General features: G+C 43.5%; 3 protein-coding genes across 3 annotated transcripts; 1 reads left to right on the plus strand and 2 right to left on the minus strand.

The window, feature by feature from the left end:
• Positions 1-81: 81 nt before the first annotated feature.
• LOC128305511 (WW domain-containing oxidoreductase) lies at positions 82-14161 on the plus strand. Its single transcript, XM_053042990.1, has 5 exons — positions 82-215; positions 300-809; positions 882-1194; positions 13770-13898; positions 13973-14161. The coding sequence occupies exons 1-5, from the start codon at positions 121-123 to the stop codon at positions 14159-14161; spliced, it is 1236 nt and encodes a 411-aa protein (XP_052898950.1). The 5' UTR covers positions 82-120.
• On the minus strand, positions 3124-13507 carry LOC128305510 (eukaryotic translation initiation factor 4 gamma 3-like). The gene is made up of 3 exons (XM_053042988.1): positions 13301-13507; positions 4720-7129; positions 3124-4612 (listed from the first exon to the last, which is right to left on the minus strand). Exons 2-3 carry the CDS (start codon positions 6625-6627, stop codon positions 4334-4336), a joined length of 2187 nt encoding a protein of 728 aa, XP_052898948.1. The 5' UTR covers positions 6628-7129; positions 13301-13507; the 3' UTR covers positions 3124-4333.
• Positions 14162-14188: 27 nt separating the features above from the next.
• Positions 14189-15027, minus strand: LOC128305512 (succinate dehydrogenase assembly factor 4, mitochondrial). Its single transcript, XM_053042991.1, has 2 exons — positions 14838-15027; positions 14189-14701 (listed from the first exon to the last, which is right to left on the minus strand). The coding sequence occupies exons 1-2, from the start codon at positions 14902-14904 to the stop codon at positions 14433-14435; spliced, it is 336 nt and encodes a 111-aa protein (XP_052898951.1). The 5' UTR covers positions 14905-15027; the 3' UTR covers positions 14189-14432.
• Between the last annotated feature and the right edge of the window lie 10723 nt (positions 15028-25750).

Consider the following 25750-nt stretch of genomic DNA (forward strand, 5'->3'; position numbering starts at 1 on the left):
TTGACATACCGTGTTCGTCAGTTGTATTCCTTCCATTTCTTCAGTTTGTGTCGTGCAGAGCCTACAGTGTAGTAACTTTCAGCTTCGAAGAACTGCTGTTTAACCGATAAACGCACCAAAATGCCCGCGCTAATGCCGGAATCAGATTCGGAGGATGAGCTTCCTCCAGCCTGGGAAGAACGTGCTACTAGTGATGGTTTCGTGTATTACGTGAAGTTAGTCTTCTCCTTATAGGAGGCACCGCAACTCGTTTCTGGGCTATTGATATTGATTCTTGATTCTTAAAAAACTGTTTTCAGCCATCAAAGCAAAAGCACGCAATGGACTCATCCACGAACCGGGAAGATGAAGCGCGTATCCGGTGAATTACCGCTCGGATGGACACGCCACATCGAGGAAGATACCCGAAAGGTGATTTTCGTGGAAGAGAAAACGCAGCGTAAATCGTACACCGATCCAAGGCTAGCTTTTGCAGTCGAGGAAGCACCAGAGCAGGTTGGCGAATTACGCCAGCGGTTCGACAGTGGAACGAACGCGTTGCAGGTATTGCACGGGCGTGATTTGAATGGCAAGGTGGCTCTTATCACGGGTGCGAACACTGGCATCGGGTTCGAGACGGCTCGCTCGCTCGTTCTGCACGGATGTGAGGTTATTTTTGCCAGTCGGGATGAAAAGTCGACCAAGGACGCGATCGAAAGGATCCGTACGGAAAAGGAAGCTGCCGGACAGCGGTGCAGTTTTATATCGCTAGATTTGAGTAGCCTTCGCTCAACGAAACAAGCAGCGGAGGAAGTAAAAAAACGCCATAAGTAAGTTCGTGGAAGCTATTCACCGCCCGTCAAACGTAGGGAACATTCGTTTATTTTATTTCTCCTCCACAGGCACATCGACATGTTGATCCTGAATGCGGGAGTATTTGCACTGCCCCATTCCGTCACTGAGGATGGCTTCGAGCGTACATTCCAGGTGAACCATTTGGCACACTTTTACTTGACGAACCTGCTGTCGGATCTGTACGATCATGCGACGCGTATCGTCGTGGTCTCTTCCGAATCGCATCGGATGAGTACGCTACCGGCCGGTGGTGGATTAAGCGAGAGCGATCTTTGCCCACCACAGCACAAGTTCTGGAGCATGATTGCGTACAATAATTCTAAGCTGTGCAACGTTCTGTTTGCGATGGAGCTGGCAAAGGTGAGTAAGGTTGTTTGTTATCTTTGTTACCTTAATCTTATCCTCTACTCGATAGCGATGAGTGAATGAGCCACATTTGATTTGAAAGCTCTCCTGGAACGTTTATCGATTTTGTTCATAACTTCTCGATCAATTGAAATTTGAATTTCAATGCGTTGAAAATTATTATTCTCAACCTGTTTTGATACACGATTTTAGTTTATCTTTCTGTCTCAAGCAATATTGTTTGAGTTTGGAAGCTCTTGAAACTTGTTATACATTTATTAGGTGATTAATAATTTGGTGATATTGTACAAGATCTGCGGGCTATATTTCTTCTGTTGCTGTTACAAATTGAGGCTGCCGTTTATTTACAATGTCGTAGGTTTTACATTTTTACATACACTAGTTAAACGAGGGACCGAAGAACAGAGGCAGAAGACAGAATATATATTTATGAGGTGTATCCGCCCGATAAAGTAGAGAACTATATTACTAATAGTAATAATATTAATAGCGCATGCCATAACCACATACAAGGCGTTTGTTATCATCGGCACCATGTCTGAAGTGAACTTAGCGTTTTAGTACGATGTTTTGACCATGTTGTTGGCACTCGTATCCAACGCTTCAGAAAGTATGGTGACAAGACGCGGTTAGTTCACGGTGCAAAGTTTTATTTACTTGAAAGCTGCTACCATGAACCGTGCCGTGGTTTTTAAAGGTTTATCGTTAGAAAACTAATAAAAATCAGCAAAAATCATCTCCTTCGGGGGGGCAATATTTACTGAATGGGTACACTGTATCTTTTCCTGCCGAGTTTGCTGTATAGTAGATGCGTAACTAAATTCTTACAAAATTTTTCTCCATCGATTGCATGTGTTAGGAATGATCCAAAAAGTAGAAGGGAGTTAAATTTTAAAACAAAGGATCAATTTTTGTCGACGGACATCTTTTTCTGTGAACTATATTTTCAGTAGAAAAATGGATACTTTCCCTGGCATGTCCGATAGTTAATTACTGCGAATTCAAACACATTCGCTGCATAAACTACTGACACTCATGACACTCTAAAACCACTACACCAACTACACTGAAGATAAACAGCCTAACAGTTGGTGGGACTCAGGCCGGAGTTACTTATTATGAGCTATGGCAGTTACGTGGAGTAAACAGTAGCGAAAATGAAGAAAATTATAAGTATCATCATTTTTCACCATAAAAGTTACATGTTCTTTAAAAAAAACAGCGAGAATTTAGTTGCGCACCTAGAAGTAGCTTGCCACTACTTGGAAGATAGTACAATATGGGCATGATCGGTATCCACTAATGGGCTGTGCGATATGAGTGGATTGTAAAGCATGCCAGTTACACACATTACACCGCAACAACAGTAGTCCCTTCAAATTCGTTTAATTTTAAAACCCTAATTATCATCTAATGTAGCTTATGACATAACTAGGTAATTTTACTCCGCTGTGTAGTGTTTCTTTTTTATCTCTCTTTGCTAAACTATGTTCTATTAACGCGCGTGTGGTGGCTGTTGATAATGATTAACGTCCGACGACAAAAATTCTTGCTCTCTATTTATCTATATCTCACTTTTTCTCTCGCTCTCTTCTTCTTCCATTCGCTCCACGCATCATTCAATGTTTCATTATGTTTCGATTAATATTAAAAAACGTAATATTCATAGTAGAGTACTTCCCTTATATTGCGCTCATCAGTACACTGTGGTGACTACAATATTTGTTTCAAGTATTGCTGATATTTGAAATGTCTTCTACCCTGGGCTTGTCAGCTTTTGCTTCATCGGGAATCTACTCCATTCTACTACTATTCCCGGGGAACCATGTTTTGATGTGAAGAGTACACTGTTGTTTGGAACAGATTGCATTGTTTGAGTTGTTTCCTGCATCATTGCTTGTATGGTTAATTATTCTATTTTACTAGGTTATTCTTTTCGATACTTTATAATGATCCTATACCATTACCCATGCGTAGAGTTGTTGTAAATGGTTTGTTTTTTTTTTCTCTCTCACTTCCTTTTTACACACATTACACAGTGCGGAAACTGTATTTGCGGAAGCAGCTTCTGCGCTGTAGACCACTGTTTTCTTGTTGCTATTTCTGCTGCTGTTGGTTTTGGCTTATAACCGGAATCTTAAAGATAACACCTCACTCACAATTTGCAATCGGTTTGTGTCCTAACTAATCAACTATGTATACATATAGTAGTACGGTTTTTTTTATCGAGTATATCTCTTCAATTAAGCATTCCTTTTTTCTGGAGCACTCTTGTGTGGAAGATTTTCTTTCTTTATGTCTCTCTCGTGCTCTATCTCTCTCTATCTCTCTCTCTCTCTCTCTACCTCTCTCTGTTATGCTTGGTTCGCATCATTATCCTCTTACCACATGCCAAAATCTATCTGGAGATGTAAATTCCAGCAGATCTGTAGAATCTCCAATATCCCCCTTCAGAAAGGGCGAATGCCAATTAAGAGCACGAAGTATCAAGAGTATAGGGTTGTAACTTTTAAATGGAGGTGCTGCGATAATATTGGTGTGCGATCAATGCCCCTATATCTCATGATTACAAGTACACAACATACATTGAATTTTAATGCTTTCATCATAAGACGAGCCTACCTAAACTCTGTACCGAGGAGTTTTTCAATATTTTCTAATTTCTCTCTCGCAAACATGGCCATTATACGAAAAGATCCAAAATTGCAATCCCATGTTGGTGGTTAGTGAGATAGTTCATGCGTATCTTACAGATACATTTTCCTGCTTCCTGCTCGTTATATATGCTTCATTACTTCCGGTCTCACGTAGCTGACATTTGATACTAAATTCTCCGTCTTTCACTCTTTCCGCCCCGTTCAAAACATGCAAACTCATTCAAAATTATGTCAAAAATAAAGCAATTGGAGAAAAATCCTGCAATTGGATCTCCTGCCTCAAAAAGAACAGCAAACGATTTGAATTTCCACTTCGTGTCCTGCTTTTCCTACATGATTCCTGCGCCAGCGCTATTTTGCAGTTCCACCCGAAGATTTTGTCCTTCCTTTCTAATGTGTTTCTCCCCCCCGATTACGGGTGTGCAATTGTGGATGATGGGCAGGAGCACGATGACACGATGGGAATAACCTCCTTATCAGAAATAGCTACTGCTGCGGCCCTGGTAATGTTTTTTGGAATTGTTTCCCCCACCGCCACCGCCACCACCTTTCTTGTTGTTAGATTTGGGGCCACTTCCACTACCGCTGCTGCCACTGCTGCCACCACCGCCCATCGGGCCGGATGCACCGAAGAAGCTCGGTGGTTGTGCGGCCGCGTCTTCCGAATTCAGCGATGCGAACACATTGGTTGTTTTATTCCAACCCTGGAACATAGAGGCTGATCCGAGACGCGTCTCGCCGGGAGGTTTGGAAACCTGTAGCAGAAGTGGAGGATAGTAATTTTAACCAACAACAACGATTAAAGGGGAGGGGATAACACGGAATCCAACGAATCCCATTTCTTGGGAGTTTCAATACCTACCGCAAGGTTTATCTTCTTCGGATCAATCGATGGCATGGTCCAGGCATTGTTATTGCGATTGTTGACAGGTAGCACGAATCCATCTTCATCGACCAAACGCTTGTTCTTCGAGGCACTGCCACCTCCACCACCACCATCACGGTCACCACCGGCACGGCCACGGGGCAGCTTATAGCTGAGCATCCAGTTCTTGTTCTCCTCCGCTTCCACTTCGCGCTGGATCTGTACTCTCGTTTTCGGTGCGTGCTGCGCATGCTTCCCTCGCCATTTGTCCTTGCGCAGATCGAGCAGGTCCATGATCATGAACCGGATACGATTGCACACCGGTTCACCGTTCGACAGTAGTTTTTTGCGTTCCGATATCTGCTGCAGCTTGTCGAAGCAATCCTGCAACGTGCGGCCCTGCGAGTCCTCGATGCGAGCCCCAATTGTCGTGAGCAGCTTGCAGACACACTCGAGCGATTCCTCATCCAGCATGCTGTCCTGCAGTAGCAACATGACGCAACTTACCATCGTGTTCGTACCGAGCTGGTCCTGTTTATATAGCGCACCGATGAATCGAATCGTACCGAGGGCTCGCCTTCGAATGCGATTCGTCTGTTCCTCGAGCTCCATCTTCATCTCTTCGGTCTGTTCCGCCGTCTGTTCGCCCTGTTCCGTGCGCTTTTCGTTCTGTTCCTGCAGATCCGTGTTTGTTTTACATTCCTTATGATGCTTCTCGAACTCGATCTGACACTGCGAGATTAGCTGACGCTTCAGATTCATCACCGTGTCCGATCCTTTTGTCTTGACAATGATTTCCGTGCCCAGTTCCTTGCACAGTTGCGCGTATGTGTCGGAAAAGTTCGGCTCCATAATGGCCTTCTCGAACAGAATTTTGATACAGTTGCCCAACCGCTCCTCGGTATCAATCGTCAGCTGCTTGATCTGTTCTTTCAGCACAGCAAAGTTTTCGGGCGTCAGTTTGTTCAGTGCGCTACGGAACTCACGCGACAGCAGCTGGGTTGCCTCCGTTTCGGGATCTAATTTTACCTTCGGCATCATGAACGATGGCTTCCAGGCGTTGGCGGAACCTTTCAGCTTTACCTCCTCGGTGATGTTCAGGCTCACCTTGATCATTTGCCCGTCGGTATCGTCCGCACCCCCCGGTCCACCGGCAGACGAGCGGGTGGACATTTCCTTCGCGGACAGTCGGCCACGGTACGGGGCACGATTCATTGGTGGGCGGCCACTGCCACCGTCCGCACCCTCGCCAAACGGTGGACCACCGAATCCCATACCTCTCATGAACGCGGGCAGCAAACTGTTATCTTGTCCCCCACCGATGTTTCCAATACCACCGCCACCGCCACTACCACCACCCCTGCCACCCATATGACGGGAGGAGGAAACGAACGTACCCGGGCTCGATTTCAGCAGTGATTTACAAACGTCCGGTATCGTGGTCGGTTTCTCACGCCCAATCGCCGAATCCTTCAGCGAAAGCAGCAGATCGAGGGAATACTTTTTGCGTGCACCGTTTACTGCATCCTCGTTCAGCTTTTCTGATGTACGGCGGATTCGCTTGCCGATCGATAACGGACCACCAGGACCGACAATACCACCGGTTGGGGTGGTTGGTGTAGCCGGTTCCGAGCTGTTATTGTTACCGACCGTATTGGCGGTCGCTGCTGTTTCATCACTATCCACACCGGTGCTGCTGCTGTTATTGTTCAGCTTGTTTTCCTCCAGCGATCCAACCGTTGAAACCGTTTCATTTTCACCATGTTCACCCATGGCACCGTTTAGAGTTAGCTTCGATACCGTGTCCGCTACCAGGTCGATCTTGTTGTTGTTATCCTCCTCTTGACGCTTTTCCGCCACTGCCGATTGTGCCAGCGTGGCGACATCGCCACTATCGGTTGCCATGTTGGAGATGGTTCTAAACTTCCTGCCCACCTGTTGTCCGGTCTGTTCACTTTCGTCAACTGTACCACACCCTCCTCCAGGATGCAAACTACGCTTCCAGTAACGAACGAATCCCCTTTCTGCCTGGCCAGACCACGACTCTTGACGTGTTAGCTATGTTTTTGGGGGAAGTTCCTATGTGGATGTGGAAGCCTTTCTTGGCAGTGTTTTGTTTGTGTTGGGATTGGACGGCGGAAGGTTTCTATTCCTATGACAAACGCACAACTTTGTTAAACAGTCTCTTGGGTACAATACACAGGCAGGTATGAATGAAAAAATGGTCGTCTGGTTTAAGTATGGCTCCGTTGGAATATGACTGCTTCTTTCACACTCTATCTGCTCAATAAAACAGTTGATAGGTAGGATTGGTGACGATTTCTTTAGCTACTGAGCTAGTGTGCCACCATCGTGTATGAATAATCTACTAGCCGGAAAAGCGTTTCTTTGCGTTCCGTGTGTTAATCTGCAGTAGAGAAAAAGGAGAGAGAATGAAAAAGAAAGGATGAGCCTTCTGTATAAATATGGAACTTACTGACACCTGTTGAAGAATAGTAACGAGTTGACTCTGATTTGAGGCCAGCTCTCTTTGCGTGTTATCATCAATGTGATGACGTTGCGCATCTTACAGTGCGCATCGCCTACCCCCCGCACGGAAACATCCACTTCAAACAACATTCATCCCTCAATCGAGAATCCGGTGGTAGTTGGTGGAGGGTGCATATCTCATGATGGGAGGGGTTCGTCTGCTGATTTTTTTTTATGCTGGGAGATGCATTGGGCCCGGCTTTCGTTAGATCATTCCCTACTGTGTTCCGTTGAATTTTCACACGTCTACCCAGAAGAAAAGAAAAACGGTCAACGACGGTGTGCTTCTCTTTTCTATTTTTATCATTTGCATGGCACAACCGCCCTCGCCTGTGTGTGACACGGACACTGCTGACGTGTGTTGGTGATAATTTCACCCATTATGTTTTTTTTTCTTCTTCTACAATAAACACAGGTATCCATTTTCAATAGGTTGAAACAATAGAACATCTGTACGCGCTTATCAATTGTTTCACGCGCAAAAAATAGATTGGTAATATGAGACATTATTGCAACCGGCCGAAAGGAAACTTTTCATTACGGAAAGCTTGCAAATTCGGGAAGCTTTCACTATAAATTACATCTTTTTTCCCCGAATCACCCTGACGTGGCGACTCAATCATGATCATGAAGATGATAGAGTTGATTGTATTTGTGGTACACGATCGTGAGAGCGTGTGATTGGTAAGGCACTTTGTCTTTTTTTTTTTGCGCGTGCAGGTGAAAGTGAAATCACCGTGCGAAATGGTAACTGGGTTTTGCAAGTCTACTGAGTCGAATAATTTAGTTACCTCCTCAACTAATGGCTCCACTTTGAAACTCGCTCTAATATACTACACACCTGCCGCCGTGCGTTGGTGCGATGCTGTGAATGTTTCATTGTTACATTATTTGTGTCGGTACATTAAGGCGCATGTTTAAAGGCCTTCCTTCAAGGTCGTTATGAACTGCAGAAAGTGGTCCAGGTGTATGCACAGAATATGATTAGCGAGAGTGAAAGGAGAGTTGAGATATCCGATTCAACCTGCAACCGGGTTCCAATAATTATGATCTCACGAAGGTATACTCATACTACTACTACTACTACTACTACTACTACTACTACTACTGCAGCTACCAACCGGATATGCGTACAGATCTGGTGGTAGTTTTGGACTCCCTGTCGTGCTGCACACGTGGAATGGCAGGAAAAGGTTTTTGTTTTTCTTGCTCTTGCCCCACATTGCCACACGTTTAATTTGATGAAAAGTTTGCACGCAACACACTGCAACATAGTGTGGAATCATTGACCAAAGAGCGAAAATCTCGTCAAAATGGAGTTTGAAGAGACTTATGCGAACAAAGCCGCCGTGAGACATTTGTTGGTTTTTCTGAGCTATTTTTCTGAGTTCAATACGCAGTCGCCAGGACCGTGCTATGTGCTGTTTACCTTCATATAACGACGTGTTTAACACGATTCAATAGAAATAATTTGCACCAGCTAAATGACACAACGTGGTGCAGATCATGAAATATGATCACGGGGTGGGGGTGGATTGATCGTCAGATTGTTCCTTGATCCTACCGTACGCCACCAACACATCGGCATGATGATGTTCCGTGCAACATATTACTGATCGATTTCACTCCATGAATCATGATGGATAACAGCGCTGCACTGGAAAGAGCTGAAAGCATGTCTGGGCAAAACTTTCATTCAATGCAGCATACCGGTCCGACACATGAAAGAAAAACGGTTCAAACGTGGCTAGTCGCTGGTAAGAGGTATTGGATTGTTGCGTGATGCATTTTACTTTGCTGTCGTGTGCGGGCCTCCGTTTTCTAACTCCTCTATGTATGGATCTATGGATCCGTTGGATACTGCTGTGTCTCTTCCGATAGGCTGACGGGGGTTTTCCCATTTATCCGGCACACCTGACCAGCGGATTGGAATTCGTTTCTTCGTCTCTTCTCCTTGGATTGTAATGTCCGAAGCCGGGAGGGGTATGATGATGTTGTCCGCTATCTTTAAACCCGTTGCAGAATAACTCTACCTACTTTATGTGGGCAAGAGCTCTACATACACGATGCTCTAGTTTTTCTCTTTCAATGGGTCATACCTTTATATATCTCTATCGCTCTGCTTCGCTGTTTTTTTTTTATTTTGGAAATTCACTGGCGTGTACGTGTTTCCCGACCGATGAATGATATGGATTGCGTTTTTTTCTTTTCAGTGCGCTGCTACACGCGCCTGGAATATGAGGTCACATCATGGATAACTATTATGTGCTTTAACATCCAACTAACAATCTTCTGGACTGTCGGTATCGAGTAGTGGATATTTACAAAAATTAATTTTGTAATTTTTTTAATAATTTTGTTTGAAGTTTGGAATACACAAACTTCATCTTGGTTCGATTGTATTATAGACACTCCGTGCATTTCATGGCTTTAATCTTTATATCTACTTTATATTGGAAACAAAACGGTACCATCATTATGGCAATGTGAAGTTACCGGAGAAAGCTTTTTCGAATGGCACAACCACAAAATAATCGAAACTGCATTTTGATTGCCTCAAGCAGCCAGTATTGGAAAGCTCTCGTCCCTTCCTAAGTGTCAAAGTGAAGCATCCCTGAAATACAAGCGAAATCTTTCTTCGTGTTCACGTTGCTCTTGCTGTGGAGGCATGGTGTGCCTACCTATATTATGCTACACATAGGAAGAGGAAATTGTTTCTTTAAATGTTACTGAAAGGAAAGGGAATGGAGAACTCTAGGCACAAGTTCCGTTGTATGTTTTCATAGCACGACCTTGAGAGGACGAATCGATATGCAAAAGGTGTAAAACTCAAGAATCCCCCACATACTGCTGCTGCAGAGCAAGTGAATGTCACTGCACTCGTGTTCTCAATTCCCAGTACCTTCCCCGTATTCTTCAGTGCTGTACTCCACATGTGTTTGTTTGCAGCGCATAGATGAGTGAAAATGATTTTCCAAGTCATTTTTGCCAGACAACAAAAGCATCATTTGTCTGTGTCTACTGCAAATAACAGACCACCAACCCAACTGCAAGAATGTGTCTTTGTCGAGTGAACCATTAACCAGCAGCTGCTTCAAAAAACAAAACACATAACGTCAACAAGCGTCCTGAATGAGATCTCGAGTTCTAGAAATAGGGTGAAGCTTTTCTTCTTCATATTTGGCGCAATGATCTGATCTGAGGTCATGCAATTTATACCAATACATCTCACTAAAAACCTGTGCGGTGTGTTAGATCGAACCTTAAGCAGTTGCGATCGCCTCTAAAATGGCGTTATAAACGCTGCACGGAAGGTTTTGATATTGTTTGACCTAGAAAAGGTCGATCGCTTCGTTACTCCCTATTCCTCAACACTCCAATACCAGTGTGTATATGGATGCTGCCTGTCGTATTTAAACTACAAATAAACAAAAACAACAGATAGGAAAAAAACGACTAGCCTTCGATTGCTAATCAATTCACAGCCTCCTATTCTTTGGCGAAACAGCTGACACTAATTTTCATTGCTTTGAATTGTATGGGATGGCGAAACTCAATTCGATCTTGGTGCTCTTGGCATGCCTTGCTTTATGTGTCCTTTCTTCTCAAACTAGTAAGACTAGTAATTCTAGCGACAAGCAAATATCGCTGCGTTGGCATATTTCATTCATGATTCCACGATGTCTGTCTCTTTCTCTCACTCTCCTTCTTTGTCCTCATAGATTTTCATAGATTTTACCGCTCACTTCAGACGAAAACTCCGTCAATAACCTGCCAGAGGCGCCTACACTACTCACGTCCACACAGTGTGCGCTTATGCAACTTTCCGATTTCTGTGTGCACCCCCAAAAAAGGCGAACACATCACACGTGTACAAGGTGGAATGCAATACACCCCAAGGAAAGATAAATCGCAGCAACCGAAATAGGTGTGAAAATTTCTCATTTTCCCAGCATGGCAGGCTCTGAGATAGTTGCTGAATTCTTCCATCACTTTTGTTCCATTATCAAACATATTCCTTTGATTTGGGCCAGTGAAATGCACGCGAAATGCAGTGCAATGTCGGGCGCTGAAACTTAGTGCAATCGGAGTTTGTACACACATATCTGCACACAAACGCGCGCGCCCCGCGAGGCGCGATAGAGCGAGACAGATCATCACTGCATCGCGTGGTGTATTTCGCGGAATGATTACTCCGTCGCCGTGCAATGCGTGTGTTTGCGTACGTGTAGTGGTGTGACTCGCTTTCGCGAATTTCGATAGGATTTTTTGTCTGTCACGTCATTTGGCGGAGGTCTTCTGGTTTCGCTGTGCTGCGTCTGTTTAAACTTCTCCACTCATTCGTTCGCTGCTGACCATGAACGGTGACTAAAATGGAAAGAAAATCGCAAAGCACACGTGTAGATGGATGGACAAACACACAAATACCATAACCGCTCGCCGTAACATGTCACCTTTCGGCAAAGGGCATGCGGCACTCTACGAGTTTAGCATTGGAATGTCCTTTCGAAAGCATGCCTTCGCTATCAAGCCAAACTGTGACACGTAGACAGTGCGTGCTACTATTGCTGTTTGACATTCTTATTAATCCTTCTGAACTCGCTAGTGTAAAGTAACGGCACCACCACGGCCGGAATATTCCTGGTGCGATTAGGACGGCACATCAAATTCACGCACTCACACACACACACAGGTACACTCACGCACATGCTTTCAATAGATATTACGCACGGTAACGGGCCACCGAAGATTCACTTTTCATTTTAGCACCACGGACACACTCTACCACGTCGATGACGGCATTCCACGCAATCGTCGACGTAAATGAGCACAGACGGAGGTGTGGGTTTTTTGTCCATGGCACGACAATCTAACCTCTATTATCATGGTGATGTGTGCGGTAATAGTAGCCTGGGTTACTGCGATGGTCTTATTTGCGAAAAACGATAATTGCGCACGCGGCTTACTCTTTGAATTGTTTTTTATACAAAAAAAAGAAGGTTTATTTCGATTGTGTGTTGTGTGTGAGGCTCTTTCTACGCACGCAACACTCAATGAAAACAACACACAATCACACTAAGCGGGACCTCCTATTTTCCCGTCAATGAAAGAAGAAAAAATTACGCACACGTGCGTGTTAAAGTGACAGCTGCTGCGTTTCTTTCTCCTCACGTCCTCGGTACTGATCCATTACCGTCTGCACAACTATCCCTTTTCCCCTATCCACGCTAGCAACCGGATAGGGTACCGGAATTTGACGAGATTTCCCTCTTGAATTTGGGACCAATTTCTTAGCTTACCGGGACATTTTTTCCAGTGCTTTACTGCGTACCTATCAAACTCTGATTATTGCGACTGTGTGATAGAGAGAGAAACAACAAATGAGAGAACAAGAGGGGAAAAATGTAATCTACAAAGAGAGTATATACTGTCCGCAAAATTGATGGCGAATTTAAAGGCTTTATATAGATCCAAAACGTTTGGGAAATTATGGTCCAGTAAAAAAACTTCAACCATCGTGGACTTTAGCCCCAATCCGTTGGATCCACAGTGCTGACAGTGACGGGGGAGTCTCATTGCGAGCGTCTCTTTCCGGTTTCTTGCGGGAACGGAAAGTGTCGTGTAATAGCTGATGCAAGCTACCAGAAGTCATATTTTTCTCCACCAACTTGATGAATTATCGTCGGAGGAATGTCTTTTTTTATCAATTGAAAGCTTGTAACCTTTGGTCGTATACGCAAACACACTCTGCCCCTTTCACAAAGTTCCCAAACATTCCCCGACCCTTGCTCTGATTTGGGAGGACATGAAGCTCTTTGCTGACGGCTGAAATGGTGGCAATATAGCGGGTACAAATACCTTGAATAAAATCACCTTCGACCGTTTAGGGACACCACAAATCGACTGCTATTGCTAGCACAGAAAAAACACTATCTCCACCCATTTCCCGAGCCCCACCTTTGTGGCCCACACAGTGTCTCACGCACGCATGTGAGCCCGCGCACGCACACACACACACACACGCGTACACGGGTTTGGAAATAAATACCTTTCACGATTTCAGCACACTGGAATGCCAGGTAGGCGACGCTCGATTTAGTGTTCTAAAGACAGATTGAGGGAAAAGCTTACAACTTTATTCGTTTTCCGCGAAAAGATTGCACTACTTTGTGAGTGTTCTGGCGATAAAACACGCAATATTTTACGGATTTTGAAGATTTGAGGGCTCCTGCTGCACCACACCGTGTAACGTGGTGCAGATTTCAAAAGGATTGCAAAATGGAATCACTACTGTCAAACTGAGGGTTGGCGCTGTCATTGGCGTTTGAGAAGTGCGTACGGTAGAGGCGGTTGGATCAAGTCATCATTACCCACCATGATGAATCGATATTTGACAGTGAATGGTTGGATGTAGGTTACGTAAACATTAAATTTGAATTATTTGTATCTAAAACATTTTCTTTTATGAAAATCAAACTGTTATAAAATATATTTTCTTTTCTATAATTTATTTCTAGCGCTTGAAATCCAAAGGTATCTCGGTGTTTGTGCTCCATCCAGGAAATATGGTTTCGTCTGCACTTTCCAGAAACTGGTGGTTCTATCGTTTCCTCTTTGGTTTGGTTCGCCCGTTCACCAAATCGCTGGTAATGTAAAACGAACAAAATTTCCTGTTTTGGACTTTTAAACTCTTTCATTAAATTTTTCGTTGTTGTTTTAGCAACAAGCCGCCAGCACCACTATTTACTGTGCAACTGCCTATGAATTGAACGGATTGACTGCACTTTACTTTAACAACTGTTACGTGTGTGATCCGTCCGGTGCATCCAAGAACGAACAGCTCCAGCAAAGTTTGTGGGAATTGAGCGACAAAATGATCCAGCGTGTGATGGGTATGGAGACCCAATAATAGTGGTAAATGTCTACTAAAACATTGCAGTCCGATCTACTGACGAACTAAAATACATCCCATTTATTGTGCAATAACGTGATGCAGCTTGGAGTTTCACACGATTACTTACACGATGACCTTAAATTGCCGCCCTTGAAATATCATGAAACTACCAGTAACTTCAAACCTATTCTAACATCTTTTTTTTAAACGGGATAGATCTTCTAAATGCTAACATCCAAACGCACTATGATAAAAATAATTTATCCACACAGTGTGGGTTCGCATGTTAAAAATCACTAACACGACCCTTGCGCTCCCAGTCTCCGTATCGGGTTGGTTCCGGCCCTTTCGGTCCACCGATTTCCCCCGTGGTTGGATTTGTATTGTTTGGGAACGGTTCTAACGGTTCTTTCTCCTGGTAAGGATGCTTGCCGACGATTTCATCTAGCTTACCGATGGGAGTTTTCTCGCGCAACTTCTTCTGGAACTCTTCCATCCGCGGACTGACCGGTTTTTCTGTTGGTGGTTTGTTGGTTGAGAAGGACAGCGAGGGAACTACGGTTGCAAAGAATAGCCGACATGAAATGGCTAACAATACGCAATGCAGTATTCGATTATGAGAGGATGGTGCGGTGCAAAAAGGGATGCTGCGCACAGGTCACATACCGGCAAACACCGAACACGCACTTACCAAGATTGACCACATATACGTGCCGGATGGAGGAGGAGAACTTATTCAACAACACCTTGGATGTCATCCTGCCTAGAAATTAGGTGGTTTTGTGTAGTTTAAGGGTTTGCGAATGAGTCCCGCGAGCAATTGATCTCGAGGAAAAGAAGTTATGTTTTGTTTTGAAATAGACAAATCATTAGAAATATTAATGAATTTGGAGTGAGCAGAATATTGAAACGTCAATACACCAGTTCTTGTTGGTGGGTAGGAATGTCAGAGCTATGTTGTGTTCTCTCCAGAGCCAATGGTCATGACAATTGAAACATTCCGGCGAAATACATGAAACATTTCATTTCGGTTTCAGTGTCTGAAATCATTCTTGAACTTATAAGAAGCATCTTACCAAAACCTAATTTTTGATTAAATCGTTGGTTCATTTCTAACACTAATCTTTTTTACTATTTTTAGAGACAATCCAAAAGGACATTAAGTGATCCAGTTCGTTCGATGTTATTCCCATGAACACCTAACCTAAAAACCTGAAACCTCATCAAACCTAATATAATTGCCTAAAAGAGAATTCTGCATTATGCTTTTTTTCCTTTTATTCTACTAAAAATTATTCTACAATTTTCGTCTACATTCTTTAAGAGTCTAAAAATTATACTAAATATCTAACTATGGTCTATGACCAGGTTTTGATGTCCATATTCATTTATTAAATACTTAGTGCGAACTATTCAGATACATTTTAGGGTGTCGTTTAAGTAGTTTTTTAAGCTAATCGAATTTATATTTACACACTTTTATAACCAGAAACAGCCAAGAAGAAAATCTGTTTTCCAGTAACAGAAAAAACACCAATGGTAACCGACAATCAGTACTTCAATTTTCAATTGAAATACAACCATTTCCCCATTCAACAATGATCACAATTCGTAATGAACATCCTAATTCTACCCTCCCAAATGATAGTCATTCGGATGCATAGTAAGAGCGAAGGGATGGCCAACCGTAACTTAACGTGTGCATACCCGTGATTCGTAATGGAGAAAATTGATTTATCCGGCCTGATGCACTGGAGCCTTCGCGGCGAGTTGAAATGTTTCTACTCGGTCGCAGAGTATGTGTCTGTGTGCCTAGAGCATTTACGTCTGCTCTAAAGATGTATTTTCCATGTTCCACGCCGCAGGAACCTTAAAATAGATCCGGACGGGGAAGATACACAACGAAGCGGTATTCCTATCCCATCCAGAAACGGACCACCACCCATCCACTTTTACCACCAAGAGACGGACCAAAACGTAGACGACCAAAGGGACGACGATGTGGGATTTTTCAAATGCCACACACGGTACCAAAGGGGAAGAAAATGGTGCACCGCTTTGACGATTAGAAAGGATCACGATACAATCATTTTTGATGCATGTTGAGCAAGTGCAGTTTTCCCATTATGGCCCTGGCCATCATCATTCACTTTAGTGAATGTACCGGCAGAATGTGGCAACTGCTCGTAAGTGAATTCATATAAAAACAAACATCGAGAATGTAATTTACTTTTCGGTTTCAATACGTATTTTGCGTCCGGTTTATGTAGAAAACGTTAGCGAATAAATTGATTCGCGACCGTTTGGTCGTGTCATGAGTGTAGTAGATCCAGAAAAAGTAGATTGAACTTAATAATTATAGAATAATCGCAATAAACGTTCGGAAGACGACTAAGCTCCCCTCGAGCTATGTTAAACGGGCTTCCCGAGATGCTAAAGAATTGTAAATAGACAAGTGCAAAAACAAACACTCTCCAGATGTGTTCAAATCGTAGATTACTAACTTGTTTAAGTACAAAGGAAGAAGTTCGAACATTCCTTCATATCTTACACGCTCGTCCAATTTGGTGGGATGGCAAATATTCCACAAGATGTACGACGGCCTGATAGATGAAGATAAAGCGTTTTACTGCCCCTTTTGTGCTAAAATTTTTATATTTGAAACAAGAGTACCAAATTAAGTCATAAAAAAGCGAACCCTCACCGTGCCACCCACTGTTGAAATGAAATATGTTCAATTCGTTCGATTCAATTCGAATCGTTTATGTGTACAGAACGTGCGTAGGATACGGTGGGTAGAATGCAGCGGGTCTTCGGTGTACTAAATTTGACTGTGATGAAAAGTTTGCACAGCAAAGCAATGATGCAAAAAGGGAAATTTAACATATTCATTCGACATGACAGAAAACGGTCACGGAGACGTGGAACGCAGCTGATGATGATTCACGTTCATTGCAAAATGGAATATGTAAACTGATTCATAATTTAAGAATGTAGAGAAAGACAACGAAAAGAAGACAATATTGGAAATAGTGTAATTCAACCTCGCTATTGGCCTTTTGTTCTATATTCTTATCCTTATAGCTTCATTTCGTAAAGGCATTTAAAGCAACTATCTACAATTCCAATTAAAACATGCGTTCAGCGGACCGGTAGTGTTCCCTAATTTGGTGTCCCAAACACTCACGATTTCGTCGACCACTGCACTGTAAGGCGATGCGATTCGTTGCAATTTCCTTTCAGCCACATTGCACAAGACCTGCACCAATCCGAGGACGTGCACCCGCTCGCTTCATCCCTTCTCCACTGGGCACGGCAAAGATGGAAGACCGCACTCGAAACGGTATTGCTTCCACTGCGATAGGAGAGAGAAGAAAAAAAACCATCTGTATGTAATTGTGTAAGTGTACGAAAAAAACCATTTCCATTTGCATCGAATGCCCATGCACCGGATCACCGCACATGAATCTGCGCAGAGACGAATTAGAGAAATATGAAAAATTGTGTGTGTATAAAATGAAATCACAAGACACATCCCACTCCGCCCTCCGCGGAAAGACCGTACGCACGCGAGGAGAAGGAATAAGGTATTTTTATAAATAAAACACCGTTGTCCGGAGGTTTTTCTAGTTTTATGTTCCCATCACCCACACCCACAGTTCGACTCGATTGGGCCGGAAACCGTACACGAACATGCATCTCAATGACCTGTTCAGGATTTTTTTGGTTCTCTTTCTGTTACCGACGATGTACATGATGCGCTTTTAGGCAGTTTTTTTTTATAATATTCCAATATGCCAAAAAATATCCCGAAATATTTTAAAAACTCATTCTTATCATAACTCAGTAAAAACTCAGTTTCACGCGCTACCGCAGAAAGCGCTGCGTTGCAGAAGCGCCTCGTGTAGATCATCGGTAACCGTGCGTGTCTACGGAGCGCCGTTCGGACCCGGTGCGATGATGTTGCGCGGTGTGTCTTGTTTTAGGGAAGGCATGCGCAGACGAATTTCCCTGCCTGCGCATGTATTGAGATTTGAGTGAGCGGTGGACACATTTGCGGGCCCGAAAGGGATGAGTGCTAGATTGGGGATTAAGTAAGTGATCCCCATTCCTGTACTTTGCATCATATCCGCTCTAGTGTGTGCTAGATACATCACTGCGAGGTTGGTGCGATCAGCAAAGCAGTTTGAACATTCATAAATGAAGGGTACATATATTGAAGACCAATCTATCAAATGTGTACAAACCGAACGTGAAAGTGTAATGGCTTTCAAAAGACCAGAACACACTCACTTCCTAGGCGTCTCTCATAATCCACACAGCCGCACACAACAAAACCCTAAATTAGATAGTGACTAAAAGCAAGCAATACTTTACGGGCATGATTTGCATCATCGGTTCCCTTGCAAGAACACCACACGCGACGGGTTCCGTTAAGGAGTGCCATCTCTTTTGCCGCCACACATGAGCAGCATACCACCGGCATTCCAGCCCCGGGAGCACTGGGATATTGGCTATTGGTGGGTTAAAAATAGCCTCCACACAACAGTAAAGCCCCACAGCAAACACCTCCAGGGGAGGTATATGTATCTCCAGGGGATGGGCACACACAGACACACGGTGGCGCTACCACGTGATTTTATCAACACCCAGTGCTTTGTCGCTCCGCGTATACCGTGCGTCCAAAGTTTGGGCACACGACCTCAAGATGACAAACGTCCATACAGTCGATGGGCGCCGGCTGCAGAAGGACGGCAGCAAGCGGAGAGACTATAATGTCTCTAGGAGGGACTAGAGATTTAAATTTAGTAGTTCGACAACCATTTGACCAGCATGCGAAACAGGCCAGCGAGAAGACGATGGGAGCGCTTGGAATTGGAAAACATCTGCCATACCGTGGAATGTGACGTGGATGTGGTCTCTACTCTCATAATGGTCACTCCATGCGAGCGCGCGCAGGCTGGATCCGTTCACCTATTAAAAGATATGAATGATTTAATTAGAGTTTGATGAATGCTAAGATGAGTTTTTAGTAGCATTGAGGAAGGGAGTTGAGAGCAACTTACTAAATGGAGTTTGATTCAGATGAGTCTGAATAAATCCTTGAAGTGCAGGAATAAATTTGAATCTCTATTTCTCGGATTCATGATTTCTCTTAGATTCATGCATCATATAAATTTTGTCAACTGCTTCGTTATATTGTCCATTATGTACTCCCCTCCCTCCTCCATTTATCAGTTGCTAAACATGTGCCCAACTACCATTCCGCTTTAGGTCTCCAAGGGACATGCTTCGCCAGGAGGATTCATGAATCTATTAAGAGTCGATTCGATTTTGAATGACTCTTCTAAAGAGATTCCTTTACCCATTATATCCCAGCGTACGAAATTTCATACGCAAAAGTACTATTGTTTAAAAAGCTGTATTTATTAAATTAAATTATTCATTAGCATTAGGCATTAGCTAACAGTTTTAGTGTGTATTCTGAGCCAAAGGAATGTTTCGTGGGTTAATCATAGTCATTTATGTAATGTTTTGTTGTGTAAAAAGTTCGAGAAAAATTTAGTCACAAATGTAAAAAAGTGGTTAATTCAACTTATTCTAAATTAATGAAATTTGTGATAAAATTGTGATGGACGAGCTTTACAACATATTTTTGAACAAAATTCGAAGCAAGGTATAGTACAAGTCTAAATTTTGTATGGTAAATTAAATATTTTTTCCTCAAATGTCTCCGGTTCTGAAGATGGTCAAATACAAATAATGCCTTAGCCCAGTGGAGGATCAATCCCCTTGGAGGCCCAGGGCGGAATTTTTCAAGGGGGGCCCATAATTTTGCTACGGCATTATCGGTGTTAGGGAGATGTACTTCAAACATGATGTAACAACACCAGCAAAGTCTTGGAAAGAAAGCTCCCTTGCGTACATCTCAGCGTTCTGTTGCGTAGCCCTGTAAACGGGCATAGTAAGCTAGTCTCTATATATAAACGTTTTTATGCGCTAAGGAGAACGATAACGCCACTACTTGGATCGCCATTAGCTGGTACGAAATTCCATACAAAACCAGCTGTTTTCAGATTGCCGATACCAGGAGAGCATCCACGGAAGAGGTAGCACCTAGTACAGCAATTTTGCTCGAAAACCGCCGAAAGGTATGCAATGTTTAAACACTAACTTTCCCGTTGGTCGAGAAAAATTTCTTCGAAAACTACCTGTATCCGAATGTATAATACCAGGAGAGCATCCACGGAAGAGGTAGCACCTAGTACAGCAATTTTGCTCGAAAACCGCCGAAAGGTATGCAATGTTTAAACACTAACTTTCCCGTTGGTCGTGAAAAATTTCTTCGAAAACTACCAGTTTCCGAATTTAAAGTACCAGGAGAGCATGCACGGAAGAGGTAGCACCTGGTACTGCGCCGTAAGGTATGCAATGTTTATACACTAACTTTGCAACCAACTTGCAACGCAATGCGCCGTAAGGTATGCAATGTTTATACACTAATCTTGCAAACAACTTGCAATGCAAGTTTGGTGCAAGCAAGAAACTTGCAGCAAGATGGCGCCCAACTTCGTACTTGCATGCAAACTTGCATGCAAGTTCTTGCAAGCAAATTCTTGCATACAAACTTGCATGCAAGTTTGTATGCAAGTTTGCATACAAGTTTGCATGCAAGTTTGCATGCAAGTTCTTGTATGCAAGTTCTTGTATGCAAGTTTGCATGCAAGTTTGCATGCAAGAATTTGCTTGCAAGAACTTGCATGCAAGCTTGCATGCAAGTACGAAGTTGGGCGCCATCTTGCTGCAAGTTTCTTGTATGCACCAAACTTGCATTGCAAGTTGGTTGCAAGGTTAGTGTATAAACATTGCATACCTTACGGCGCATTGCGTTGCAAGTTGGTTGCAAAGTTAGTGTATAAACATTGCATACCTTTTCGGCGCAGTACCAGGAGCTACCTCTTCCGTGCATGCTCTCCTGGTATTATACATTCGGAAACTGGTAGTTTTCGAAGAAATTTTTCTCGACCAACGGGAAAGTTAGTGTTTAAACATTGCATACCTTTCGGCGGTTTTCTAGCAAAATTGCTGTACTAGGTGCTACCTCTTCCGTGGATGCTCTCTTGGTATTATACATTCGGAAACAGGTAGTTTTCGAAGAAATTTTTCTCGACCAACGGGAAAATTAGTGTCCTGGTCCTGGTGCAATTTCGTTTGTACTTTAAAGTCACAAAGCCGATATTCTTCTCTGCATTTAATTTATCACATAGAAAAAAATGTTTTATATAAACAAGAAAGATATTTTTGATCAATTTTCTACCTTGTAAATTAATTTTTTTTTGCTATAATTTAACTTGGTTTTAACATTTTCAAAAATCGCACAATAGGCACAAATTTATTGGGGCCCCCAACACAGCGAGGCCCTAGGCGACCGCCTACTCCGCCTACCGTTTGATCCGCCGCTGCCTTAGCCCCCTCGCGATGGGTCATTTGTAGAAGGACTTTAAAGATTCGTGCTGTTGTATACGACCATAGCGGTTATCTGCCCTTGGTACAAGATTTAACACATGCCATTTGGATTAAGATTTCCTATCCCCGGGATGTAAAGGGTTAAGCCCAACACCCAACAACCTACCGATTTTTAAGAAGAGTTTCACAAGAATTTCGAGTCCGTCCGGGAAGACTTCCTGTGAGCTGATTTTTGTTTTTTTTTGTTGTTGTGAGAATCTCGTTTCCTGTTGAGCTGATTCACACTCAGTCACAGTGAGAGTTGCTTTGCATTTGGTGTCGTAAATTTTAGCTACCCAAGCCACGCCATTACCACCCGGACGCGTAATGATGCTAAAGTGCAGGCAGGCGCGTCCTTCTGCAGTATGACGTTCGTGTCCTGTAGCACAAACATCTGGAACGTTTACAATTTCCACCCAAGGAAGCTGCTTGAGATGGACCAGGGACCGAAGAAAAAAAAAAGGATCACCACCACTCACACGGGATCTGATCCTTGCGGGATTCAGCTCGCTAGTAGGCGCTGCAATTAAACGAAAGATAGAGAGAACTGAAAAGAGAGAGAGAGAAAATAAAACACACATGGTAAGCTGATGGTTTTAAACTATCGATTGGTTTTTCGTCGACTGTAGAATGTTGATTCCATTGGGGTCGATCTGTACAATATCCTGATGTATCATCCATGTAATTACCACAACTTCTTACCTCCTTAAAATTCCCAAAACTTTGACATTGTGCCGGAACGGAAACTGTTCCTCTAAAATGTTGAATTATGCAACAACTTGCTGTTGCGTGTGTTCGAGACGGAAAACCCGTCGCGATTATGTAACCGTTGCGATCACATCCAAACCGATCGCACACGTTCAATTCGCACCCCGGTCTGCCCGGAATGATGATATATGGTACAAGACGGCAACAAGGATCCACACCGAAGAACGGAACGAAAGGGGGATGGAAAAACTGGCGCTCAACCACCTTCGCGAGATGTCGATTTCCAATCGATAGGAGGAAGGTTAATTCTGTTGAAAACGTACCTCGTCTCCTACATCCTTCATCATTATATCCTCCATATACCCCCCTGAAGCTGTACGAGCCGGATTGGTAAAAGACGGTATTCATAAACTTACATAGAATCAAAGATGACTTAGACGAGAATAAGACGAAGAAAAAAAAACACACACATATATATATAATTATATATTTTCCCACTTCTCGGCTCTCGTGGACGACATTTCCATCGCACACAACGCAGACAAAATACGCGTGTGTTGGTTTTTGGAACGGCTCAATAGGGACAATAATACATATGAAAAAAATATTTTGTGCACTAGTGTTAGTAGACATTACAATATCCAAGCAAGAGCGGTGCGCGCGTCTGCGCATCTACCCAGTTGGAGTCTTTTTTCGAAAACTTTAACCAGCGTAACAAAAAACCCGTATCACCCCCCCACCCCTCCATATCCATGCAAAAACCGAAAAACGAAAAAAAACACCCCCGTGCGCCATCCACGAGGAACGCCAGGAAAATGGAACGAAACGATTCGAAGAGTGAAGAGAAAATCTTTACGGATAAGAAACATGTGCGCAGGACGGTTAACATTCTAAACCCCTGCTGGTGGTGCTTTTGCTTGCCGAAGGAAGCACATGAGCTGGAGTACAGTGACAGGAGGAAGGCGAGGGATCCTTTCGGTACACTCACACACGCACACAGGCGCAGCTCGCGCACGGCTTAACGGGTGGTGGCCATTTATAGAACTTCGTCCTCAGGAGAGGCCTCCCACCGCCCCGAACGATGAGCCGGGTGCGCGCTTCATCTTGGGAGCAATAGTCAATGCATCCAGTGCATTCTGCGTTCAGTTGCCGAACAGCTCGCACATCTCGGTTTGTCCTGCCGGTGTGTAGGAAACGCGTTGCTGCTGTGTTACACACACTCCGGGTTGCCGGGCTACCTTCGATTCGAGGCGTTACACCACATTGTACGCGCGTCCGTGTTAAGTCCGTTGAGCCAAACTATAGCAAACTCGTGCCGAGGGAGGACAGCACCGTTTGATCATAGCGGCCATTTTCTATTTTGCGGCTAAGTGTCCCAACTATTGGCTGAAATATTGATTGCGTCCGTCGTTGCGTGTGAATATTGCGTTTTATTTGCAATTTTGCGGCATCTTCTGTTTGCTTCGTACTGTGTTTCCAAGTGTGCTTTCAAATTGCAATAACGACATAAACGCTATCAAAGGTGAACAGTGCATGTGTGTCTATAAAACTAATTCTACCGGGTAAGCTTCTAGCATTCAGGAGTCTAGATGTGGAGCAAAAGAAGTACCAAGGTGGTGCTTCAACAAATTGTAGAATATTGTACATTAAAAGTGTGTGCATTTAGAAGAGAACAGTATGTACTTAGATACATCTATGTGACCAGTATGTTGATATTCTACCGTAGAAAGAGATTTGCTTTACTTGAAGATACACTTCGCATCAGAATTCCCTCCCAAAGCAGGCTGTTTGGGAGTGTTTTTATTTTCTGGATTGCTTTGGCAAAAAGTTGCATTTTTAGTTAAACTGCTGCAATCGTTGTCTGTGGTACAGTCAAAAACCGGCGCGCACGGTGCCACATGGGAGGGTTATTTTTTTTGTTGGATTTCCTTTTCCCTGGACGAACAGAATATGGTGAAGAGCGTACCAAGGCAAAACTGGATATGAATGTTGTGCTGCAGCCATACGAGAATGACAAACACGTGATCACCAGACGGTGTGTGAATGTTGGACGAAGCCAAAAACTTGGTGACAAAAATGAAGCATTGAGACGGTCGGATCTCTCCTCTGAGCGATACACAGACATGTTCAAATGTGCGAGAATGCTTTGGCATGGTAGATCTTTATGTTAATCCTGATGGGCATTGCATGCGTTTGTAAGAACTTCGATAAAAAAAAACTAGTACAGAAGATCTCTATTGCTGTGGAAGCCTGTCGGAGTTGTCGTACATATGTGGTTTTACTTTTTTTCCGTTACTCCTTTAGCATTTACTGGCCTTTCGAATTCTTCAGCTATTCCAGCATCTGTGATGTAACATACGTCATCTTTCTTACTTGTGAAGCTAACCGCTGTGAACAAACCGCAGCTGCGAAAGTTCCATGCTTCCTTGCATTCAATAGTGCTGTTTGAAAAACCTATGGAATGTAAAGAAGTATGGAGCGCTCGGGCTAGTTCAACTGGGAAGGATGATCTTTTCGCTGGGTTGATTAATCACAGCACAAAACTATGTCCGCGATACATTAACCAAACGGATCCATGAACCGTCGCAAAAGGAGAAACTATTCCCAACCAGCGATTTAGCAGCAACAGCACGTACGTCTTCATTCTAGCCGTGGTATCCCGGCTATTTATAGCATGTAAGGCCGCCTGCGAACCGTACCCTGACCCTGCTGCTTCTGCATCGCAACCGTATCCCCCGCACAATGTCTATGCCTCCGACCAATCGCGAATGTTGCAGCACAAGTTTGTTGGACCGCAGGAACGCAACGCGAACCGACGACAGAGAAATAGGCGAACGCAAGAGCGGACCATTGGCCTGTAACTGAACCGTTACGAGCAGGATGTAAAAATATCTTCAGCTCCGAAGCGCAGGACTTTGCTGATGCGCCTGCGTAATATACGCACGCAGGGCAAAGCAAAGAGCAATATTCGCCACAGCCGCTCTGCTGGCCGGATAAGCTCGGAAGAAAAAGATCGGTTTCAATGAGGGTGTTTGCTTGCCTTTCAGCTCAAATCTGCGCGCCGAGTATTTTTAGAAAACTAGGCACACACAATCGTCACTTTCGCGTATAGTCCGTTTCTAAAATGTGTCATTTCTAGCGTAAAAGGGTGTGTGGGTTCACTGTTAAAGTATATTGGTTAAGGAGTCGTTCGCTGTAGTTACTACCCCCATTCAACTGATGTTTTATAAGTTGGCAAATGAAAATAAATATAAATAAGAAAATATTTTTAACGTTATGTTACATATATGCACTATAATATAGGAAAATAAAGAGATATTTATCATAATTAGACAACTAGAGCATTTGTAAACACACATAAGGTAATGAAAGAAATTTAATGAATGTTTT

Source organism: Anopheles moucheti, chromosome 3, assembly GCF_943734755.1.
Source record: "Anopheles moucheti chromosome 3, idAnoMoucSN_F20_07, whole genome shotgun sequence".
Classification (NCBI taxonomy): domain Eukaryota; kingdom Metazoa; phylum Arthropoda; class Insecta; order Diptera; family Culicidae; genus Anopheles; species Anopheles moucheti.

Bases quoted from the DNA above. Each gene is read 5' to 3' on its own strand.
- LOC128305512 (XM_053042991.1), bottom strand. From the start codon at position 14,904: ATGACATCCAAGGTGTTGTTGAATAAGTTCTCCTCCTCCATCCGGCAC. The intron at 14,702-14,837 runs GTAAGTGCGTGT...TTGCAACCGTAG, and splicing joins CGTATATGTGGTCAATCTTG to TTCCCTCGCTGTCCTTCTCA.
- LOC128305510 (XM_053042988.1), bottom strand. From the start codon at position 6,627: ATGGCAACCGATAGTGGCGATGTCGCCACGCTGGCACAATCGGCAGTG. The intron at 4,613-4,719 runs GTAGGTATTGAA...CTTCTGCTACAG, and splicing joins CGAAGAAGATAAACCTTGCG to GTTTCCAAACCTCCCGGCGA.
- LOC128305511 (XM_053042990.1), top strand. From the start codon at position 121: ATGCCCGCGCTAATGCCGGAATCAGATTCGGAGGATGAGCTTCCTCCA. The intron at 216-299 runs GTTAGTCTTCTC...AACTGTTTTCAG, and splicing joins GGTTTCGTGTATTACGTGAA to CCATCAAAGCAAAAGCACGC. The intron at 1,195-13,769 runs GTGAGTAAGGTT...ATTTATTTCTAG, and splicing joins TTGCGATGGAGCTGGCAAAG to CGCTTGAAATCCAAAGGTAT.